The following is a 9,587-nucleotide window of genomic DNA, read 5'->3' as shown; positions in this document are numbered from 1 at the left end:
GGAGGGAAGAAGGGTGACATGTCTAAAGTAAGATTCTTTAATTCTCACAAGATGGGAAATTATGTGACTAATTTCGCATCGAAGAAGTCCAAGAAGGGATCCTCAGAAGGATTGGAAGGTGAGGCATTAGCCTCTCATTTTGAAATGGACTTTACCCTCATCACATGCATGGTGTCATCGATGATGGGTTGTGTCTGGTATCTTGACAGTGGAGCCTCATTCCACATGACTGGTGATAAAAATTTATTTAGTGCCTTGGAGGAGAAAGACCTCAAGATGCACATAGAGATGGGTGACGATGGAAGGTACAGTGTTTTAGGAGTGGGCATGGTTTCTTTTTAGAGGGAGCATGGAGCTCCTCTCACCTTGACAGATGTGATGTATGTGCATGGAATGAAGAAGAACTTGGTATCGGTCACGATTTTGGAGGAAAAAGGCTACGATGTTGTCTTTAGTAAAGGAAAGGCGTTCCTAAGACACATAGCTATGGGTCAAACCAAGAGAATAGGGATTCGGGTGAAGAATCTCTATAAACTAGAGGTAGATGATTATGCAGCATTGAGTACAAAAGCAGAATTGGTGCAAAGCCAAGACATTGGCGAGTTGTGGCAGAGGCGGTTGGGCCATTTGCATCATGGGGCTTTGAAGATAATGTAGCAGATATCTACAAGACTCCCTGAAGGTAAACTTGAGCAAATTGACAAATGCAAAGGTTGTACTTAGCAAAGTACACCAAGTCTTCCTTTCATGATTAAGACAGTTGAGCAGAGGCTATCTTAGAGTGAGTTCATACTGATTTGTGTGGACCATTCTCAACGGCGTCCACAACGAAGCAAAGGTATTATGTGATTTTCATTGATGACTATTCTTGTAAATGCTAGATTTATTTCATGCAGAACAAGGACCAAACTTTCACAAAGTTTTGTAAGTTCAAAGCTTTGGTCGAGAAAGAGTCAGGAAAGAAGATCAAGGCCTTGAGAAGCAACAACAATGAAGAATATGTCTCTCAAGAATTTAAGGACTTCTCTGCAGCGGAAGGAATTAAACGAGAGTTGATGGAACCTCATAACCCACAGCAGAATGGGGTGGCCAAGAGGAAGAAGAGAACTATTGTAGGTGTAGCACAGGCAATGTTGCATGACCAAGGCCTACCACTTCACTTCTGGGCTGAGGCATGCAACACAGTGGTCTGTTTTCAGAATAGAAGCCTGCATCGCATATTTGGGATGAAGACACCAGAGGAAGCTTTTTCCGGTAAGAGACCAGATGTGGGTCACTTCAGGATCTTTGGCTCATTGGTATATTTCCATGTGACTAAGGATGAACAAAAGAAGCTTGAGCCGACAACAGAGTTGGGGATATTTGTGGGGTACCCTGATACACCTCACAACTATCGAGTGTACCTTCCTACCAGTCGGAGGACAGTGGTTCGCAGAGATCTCAAGTTTGATGAGTAGAAGGCCATGTGAGTTTCCCTTGAGAGGGAGATCCAACTACAGGTTGTGGAGGAAATGTTGGTTCCTAAGGAGGAGGAGCCTCAGACTAATGCGAAGAAACCGCATGCAGAGGTTCTAGGAGTGGATACATCCACTCAAGCAGAGTCTTCTAGAGATGGATGGAAGTGCACAAGAGAAGCTAAGAGATTGTTGGAGGATGTGAGAGACAATGTGGGAGCACCATATTCTCAGCGCAGACAGAAGAGGTCACCTGAGAGGTACATTGGATACATGGCCCTTGTTTGGGAATGTGTTGAGACCGAGCCATCTTCCTTTGAGGAAGCAGCGCAACAACCAATTTGGGTTGATGCTATGGTGGAGAAGTATGACTCCATAGTTTGTAACAGTGTTTGGGACGTGGTTTCGAGATTGAAGAACAAGTTAGTTGTGAGTTCCTTTTGGCTTTAAAAGGTAAAGCAAGCTGCTGATGGTAGTGTGGAGAAGCATAAGGCAAGATTTGTTTCCCGTGGCTTTTCACAGGTCGAGGGGATTGACTATGATGAGAATTTTTCTCCTGTCGCAAGGTACTCATCTATCAGATCTATATTGGCACTATCAGCACAGATGGGTTGGAAGATCCATCAAATGGATGTGAAGACTGCATTCCTCAATGGCCAGATTGTGGAAGAGGTGTACATAGAGCAGCCAGAAGGTTCTAAGACCTTCGATCATGAGTCACATGTGTTCCGACTCAAGAGAGCGTTGTAGAGGCTGAAGCAAACACCTCGTGCTTGGTGTACCAGGATAGACAACTACTTCATTGGGTTAGGCTTCAAAGAGTGAAGCGGATGCGAACCTATACCACATCGTGGTGAAAGGTAAGTTGTTGATCATCGTACTTTATGTTGATGATCTCATATTGACTGGTGATGATAATTTGATGGTGTCTTGCAAGGAGGACCTTGCAAGATAATTCGAGATGAAAGACATGGGTCTCATGCATTAATTCCTTGGCATGGAAGTGTGGAAAAAAGATGGGGAGTTGTTTGTGTCTCAAGGCAAGTATGTCAACAAGATACTTAGGAGATTCCACATGGAGAAGTGCAAGCCCATGCAGACTCCTCTAGCAGGTAACTGGAGGAAGGAGGTTGCTACTTCAAGAGAAGTGGTAGAGGCTACTGTGTACAGGTAGCTTGTGGGTTCACTGATGTACTTAATGAACACACGACCAGATTTGTGCTATGCGGTGAACTAGCTGAGTCAAGCGATGGTTCAGCCTACCAAGATGTTTTGGAAGGTGACAAAGCATGTATTGAGATACCTCAGAGGCACATCTCAGTATGGATTATGGTACAGACAGATAGAGGGAGTGAAGCTATAGGGCTTCACTGATGCAGATTGGGCAGGGATTCCATCAGATCGGAAGAGCACATCAAGAGGGATTTTCAACCTTGGGTCAACGGCAATTTCTTGGTACAACACGAAACAAAGGTTAGTTGCACTCAGCTTGGTAGAGGCAGAATACATGGCTGCAAGTCAGGCAGCGTTTGAGGCCATCTGGATGTAGAAAATCCTAGTTGGTTTGTTTGATTAGAGGATGGATCCAACTGTGATCTATTGTGATAATCAGAGTTGTATCAAACTCTCTGAGAACCCAGTATTTCATGATAGGTCCAAGCACATCGACATCTGGTATCATCATCTCAAAGACTATGTAGCGAGGAGGATCATTTTGTTGCAGTATATTTCAAGAGAGGAGCAAGATGCTGACATTTTGACAAAGGCATTGTCAAAGTGTAAATTCGAGTTCCATAGAGACAGGATCGGGGTGGCAGATAATCCCTTTCTTGTTGAGAGGGAGTGTTGAAATATGGCAACAAGAATATTCCAATTTAATTTGTCCTTGAATTAAATTGTGAATTAAAATAGAATTTAGTCTTAACAGCTACTTGGAAATAATTAATTAATTAATTTTAAATTAATTAGTTGGAGAAATTCAAGTTAGAAGTCTTTCTGAAGTCATGCAAGAGTTATCCCTTAAATTAAGGAGATAAGATTGAGTTATATTTGAGTTGTAATTAGTTAACTCAGTTTACTAAGTTAATTCTAGTTAAATTAGTTCCAAACTGTTTGAGGAACTAATAGTGAGTTAACAGTCAGTTGATGCATTAATGCACTCAACTAGTGCTACTCCAGTTAATTGAAGATTTCCTCATCAGAAACTCATGCATGTCTATTCTGAGAAAGACCCATGTTGGGACTCAAAAATGTCATATTTTCATCCACCTTTTTCCTTACATTTCATCATCCCATTAACATGTTATCATATCACTTTCCTACATACACTTGGGTTTCACCTTCTTATTTTCCATTTTATTCATTTTTGTATTATAAGTGAATTTATGATTAATTATTAGAAAATGTACATATTTTTATATATATATCTCAAGAATATGTGAGTTTTGTGATGTAGGAAATATGTGAAGAATTAATATCTCCTCCACCATATCAAGGAGATAATTATGCAAGCCTTTTTCTACGAAGAAAATCATGGAGGCATATCGAGAAAATCATGGAGCCATATCGAGAAAATCATGGAGACATATCTTACCCAAGATAGTTGAGAGATTTGTGGGATCATGTTTGAGAGATTTGTGCGATGATATCTTGTAATAACAGGAAACTAGTTGAGAGTGCTTGAGAGAATATTTGATATGTAATTATGGAAAGGTTATCTTCTTCATGTATATAAGAGAGTGCTCTCTCTTCATTGGAATGAATAATGAATAATAGAGATGGAGATTAACTTTGATTTCTTCATTTGTAATTTAGTTATTGTAATATAGTTTGACATAGTTTTATTATGAGCTCATATCTGTTGTTTGCCATTCACTTCTTCACATGTTGTATTTATTTTCCTTCATGCAATTTCATGCTTTCCTAGTTAGTGTTCAATGCTTTAATTTGATTTCAGTAATTTAGACTAGATTAGATTAGATTAGTTCCACTTCAGTCCTGCATATATTTTGCATGTGTCTCGTAAGTCTACGGACCTCGGATTGATAAATTAAATAGTTGGGTAAGTACAACAACGTGATTAAACGAACATAGTTTCACCCAACATTTTGGCGCCGTTGCCGGGGAGGCACGATGGATTGAAGTTTAGTTTGATTTTTTTTGCAAGTGTGTTTAGACATGTTCCTAACTCCGAGGTGTTAAATGCGGTAAGACGTGGGGAACAGCCTACGCATCGCATTCGAGATACCGTAATGGGCTCGACCTCTTATGGATCAGGGCATGTAAGGTGTGTTTACATTTATGCAAGTGTGAATTTTGATTTCTGCAGGTGTGTTTGATTTTCGCAACTGTGAAGAATGTGTGATGAATTCATGGCTCATGGTTATAATTGAAGCATTCAATTACTCAATTACTGAGCAGGTCCTTGTAAGAGGGTTTAATTGAGTATTGAATTCAAGATTATTTCTGTGGTCCTTTTGTTTTTAGTGTGCTGATTTTTATTTGTTTTTTTTTTCCTTTCAACATGGTTTTATAATGAGTGTCAGCTTGGAACTACTCACTCAGATCCTTGCAGAAGTTGGAATCTCCTCTTCCCTGGAAAAGGAGATCTGGACAAAAATTGAAAGTTCAACTACTCCCCAAGAAATAAATGAAGAGTCAACATCTGAAGAATCCTGCGTATCTGATGACGAACAACCATTCGAACATGAGATCGAGGAAGAAGAGCAGCAAATCGGAGAAGAAGAACAGGAATTACAGCATAATCTGAGTGAGAGTAACTGTGCTTATCAAAGCTTCATCGAACAATGGTTCCAGGTAAGTACTAGATTAGATTCATCTTTTAATTTTTTAGTTGATTTGCAGTTACAGCAACCAGACTCATTCACTGTCAAATATTTTCATCCATCATTTGACAAATTGCTACTGAATCTATTGTTGTCACTGCTACGCGAATGGCTTCATTGGAAGTTCAACTACACGTAGCTAATTTGTAAATTCTAATTAGTATAGAGTAGGTAGGCTTTTAGATTTAATTTTCAGTTCTGCTTTTGCCTAGAATAAGTATGCTCTCCTCCTGCGTCTTTGTACGATCTCGAGGATCAGAAAATAGGTTTCAGTTTTGCTTAGAATAAGTATGCTCTCCTCCTGCGTCTTTGTACGATCTTGAGGATCAGAAAATAGGGATAATTTCAGGAATAAATAAATGTTTTGCAATATGCTTCATCGAAAATATCTTTCAATATGCAAATTTTTGTGTCCATTTGTTAAAAAGAAAATTTCAAACTAACCATTTTTGTTTTTAAAAGATAGGATTAATTTCATTTTCTAGACTGTTAATAATAACAAAAAAAAATAAAATAAAATAATAAAAAAAAAAAAAAAAAAAATTCTTTGACTTCAGATGCACTGATGCTTGGCTCGCTGGTTGCAGCGCTCTTCATCTTGGTTGTACTATATTTTGTTTTTATTCCCTGCTTTAAGTTTTTGGTTCTTAAATTCAGTTCTCATCCACCAAGTCCAAAGAATACACATCATCCTCACCCAGAACCCAAGCCCAAGATGCCAGGGATCCAATCGATGGGTTTTCCAGTTAAATGCATGAATCTTATGGCAATGAACACCTTCTGATTCTGGTTAGTCAAGCCACAGGCTTGGCAAAGCAAAGTCAATTGAATTTTGTTGGATTTGACAGGCCATCCATACGCAATCCCTGCAAACGTCAGTTTTCAAAAGCGGTTTGTGATCAAACCAGGACAAATTTAGAAAAAAGAAGACATGGGTTTTTTCCCTAATAGAATGAATTATAAAACCCAGAAATTGTTTGCTTAAATTCCTCACGGTCTAAGAGGAAATCGTGGTTCTTCAGAGCCCTATTTTGCTAACTGCGTGAATAAAAACGGTTTTGTACATCTGTGCTTTTCCACATTACATATTTCTGCTATCAGCAAACTTGGATCCTAAAACCAATTCAGGTTTCCACTTCACAGTGATAAAGCCATATTGTCAAAATCTCATCTTCAATCCAAAAATTTGGTGGCACCCAACTTCTGCATGCTCTACCCATATGGCAAGGCACAACCTAATAACTTTCTCGTGTCACGGCCATCCCCTTACTCCGACCTGCAATGACCTGCAAACCATTCAATGGCCTCTGCAACAGCCATTTCCCGAGCGCTGCCCATGGTTGCAGCGTTCTCAGTCTCACAAAGTGATGCCCTCAAGCCCAAACAAGCACATGGCAGCCATTTGAAGGATTCTCGGATATACCTGCCACTATTGCAGCAGTTAAAAACCCAACATCGAAAATAGAGTATGATGAATCTAATCATGAGCGTTTTGCCCCTGGGGATCCCAGTACGAGAGCATTCACCTACTTCGTTTTGACGGGTGGAAGATTTGTATATGCTTCCTTTATCCGGTTGCTGGTTTTGAAATTTATTTTGAGCATGTCTGCAAGTAAGGATGTTCTTGCAATGGCATCTCTTGAAGTGGATTTATCCAGTATTGAGGCTGGCAGTACTGTCACAGTCAAGTGGCGTGGAAAGCCTGTTTTCATTAGGAGACGCACAGAAGATGACATCCAGTTGGCAAACAGTGTGAATGTTAATTCTCTGCGTGATCCTCAGCAAGATTCAGAAAGGGTTCAAAATCCAGAGTGGCTCGTTGTAATTGGTGTTTGTACCCACCTTGGTTGTGTTCCTTTGCCAAATGCTGGGGATTATGGAGGTTGGTTCTGTCCTTGTCACGGATCTCATTATGACATATCTGGCCGAATTAGGAAGGGTCCTGCACCTTATAACCTTGAGGTTCCAACATACAAATTCTTAGAGGATAATAAGATGTTAATTGGTTGATCTGTGCATACGAAGCAAGTTATGTCCGAACACACGGGATTATGCTACCAGATCGTTTTTCTGTTGTGATCTTTGGAAGCTTTTTGCCACTGATTAAATCATACCATGCTGTTATTCTCAATAAATTTTTAGATACATCTTGTTTCTAGAATATCTATTATTTTGGCAAGCTTGGTTTTTTCCATTGCCTATCCATCTCGGATCCTATTGATTTGTTATTTCCTACATAAAGTGAACTGATTATTATAAGTTCTGTAACAAAGAAATAAAAATAAATAAATAAAAAATATATATATTAAAAAAAAAAAAAAAAAAACACAAAAACATAAAATAAAAAGAAAAAATAAATAATCAAATAAAATTTGTCCTCATTCATTTACATCAAATTTCATAACACCAACTACTTCCCCAAAAAGATACAAAATCCTTTTCAAATGTTTTAAATCAATTTTCCTGCAAACTAATAAAAACATTTTGAAAAAATATTGCAAAATCGATGAATACATTGCATGGGGACATGCAATATTTCTAGTTGGGGGGAAATCAAAGTATGTTGGATATTTTTGTGAATTTGTGGGCAAAAGTTAGGATGTATATACTAACAAGTGAAATGAGATTGGTGTTATGTGTAGGACAACGAGAAGCTTATGCAGAAAGCTCAACATTACGATGCGACACCTTTTTCTTCCACAATTAGTGTAACTTCGAAAAATAATTAAAAAAATGGACATTTTGTAAATTCTTGAAAATGCGCTAATTTGTTTTTGAGTCACTTCATACATGTATGATCAATGGAGATGGCACATGAAGATGACAATTTTTATGCAGGAATAGTGCTAAGTTTTTCAGAGTATGCAAAGTGATTTTTCCAAATCACAATGAAACATGCATCATTGGACGCTTGAAGGAACAAATTCTTCACTGCACATATCATGACATTTTCCACTACACACCTTTTGCGTCATGACTACTCACCATCCTTGTGTTGCAGCCCATCTTCCATTTCCTTATCTTTCACGACTTCATGCACGCCTATTTTTCTGAATCGCATACATCCCTTTATCCTCTTCAGTTTAGTTTTTCCTTCTAGTTTGCCTTCTGAATAAAACACATTCCCTTTCCATGATCACATTACCTTGATTTTCTAGCCATGCTGATCCACACTGCTTGTCCGTGAGTTCTTTCCATCTATAGTCCTACCAAATCTTTTTGTACAAACTCGCGTTGACTGATGTGGGATTCCTTAAGGCCCACCTTTCAACAAGTCTTGCCCCATCGACACCAGCACCTTATCTGGGAAATAGACTAGAGTTCATTTTGAGTACCTAGAGGCTTGCATGCCTTAATGGCAAGCTCTCTCGCTGGCGATCATGGGAATACATCAATGTCCCTTGATCATCAGATCTTGCAAGTGGCTCGACCTCGATACATCCATTCGCACTTCGCAAGATGTACTCCGGTACCTTGGCACTCATTGACATCAATGGTGAGTTGCCTCGCATTGGTTAACGGCATACATCAATGGCCGGTAATCCAATGATTTCTATTCATGCTCGACATCGACACATTCATTCGCATGTTTAGAATTGTACCATCGGGTTTGTAGCGGGTGAAGACTATACACTTTTTCATGACTCCCTCAGCAGTCACAGCAGCATGCATTCTGATCTATGAGAGTACCACAGTACCACTCTCAGCATTTATCTTTTCCATGATTCAGCATCAGCAGTTCAGATTCCTTCATTCTCCAGTATCCAGTTACATCAGTCACATTTTCCTGATCCAGCAGCAGCAGCAGCTACATTCCTATTGCATACTTCATCATTCTTGGGTAAGTAGAGGTATGTTGTTTTCTAATCTTTAATCATGCAATTCCTTATATGCTAACTTGAATATTTTGGAAAATTCCCTCACCATGCTACATTTCCTTTCACACGCCATGTTAAGTTGCATGCAGACATGCAACCAATTCAGTTGAGGGGGGGGAGAACTACATTCACTACATATTCACTTCCATGATTCCATTTCTTCACTCCATTTACCATTCACCAACATTTGTTTTCCAATGATACTTTGTTGCACTTTGTTTCATACGCAATATTGGCATGCTTTATTAATATTACAAAAAGGGCTTTCTTATGCACATTATGATTTCCAGTGAATGTTTACATTATTGAAGAAAAGAGAACAGAAAATGAAATGAATGTTGTTAACACAAGAACCAACATTCTTTGTATTCATGGTTGTCACACAAGAACCAACCATATTCATGGTTGTC

General features: G+C 39.0%; 1 protein-coding gene across 1 annotated transcript; it reads left to right on the top strand.

Annotated features, from left to right (window-relative positions):
• The first annotated feature begins 5,260 nt into the window (after positions 1-5,260).
• LOC149150242 (cytochrome b-c1 complex subunit Rieske, mitochondrial-like) lies at positions 5,261-7,329 on the top strand. Its single transcript, XM_089442742.1, has 2 exons — positions 5,261-5,270; positions 6,678-7,329. Exons 1-2 carry the CDS (start codon positions 5,261-5,263, stop codon positions 7,307-7,309), a joined length of 642 nt encoding a protein of 213 aa, XP_089298868.1. The 3' UTR covers positions 7,310-7,329.
• Positions 7,330-9,587: the final 2,258 nt, after the last annotated feature.

The sequence above is a fragment of the Pinus tabuliformis genome, chromosome 9, assembly GCF_031772625.1.
Source record: "Pinus tabuliformis cultivar Carrire ecotype Pingquan chromosome 9, CPIR1, whole genome shotgun sequence".
In the NCBI taxonomy this organism is placed as follows: Eukaryota; Viridiplantae; Streptophyta; class Pinopsida; order Pinales; family Pinaceae; genus Pinus; species Pinus tabuliformis.
The sequence above is the reverse complement of the archived record's forward strand: the minus strand, read 5'-3'. Positions and strand labels throughout refer to the sequence as shown.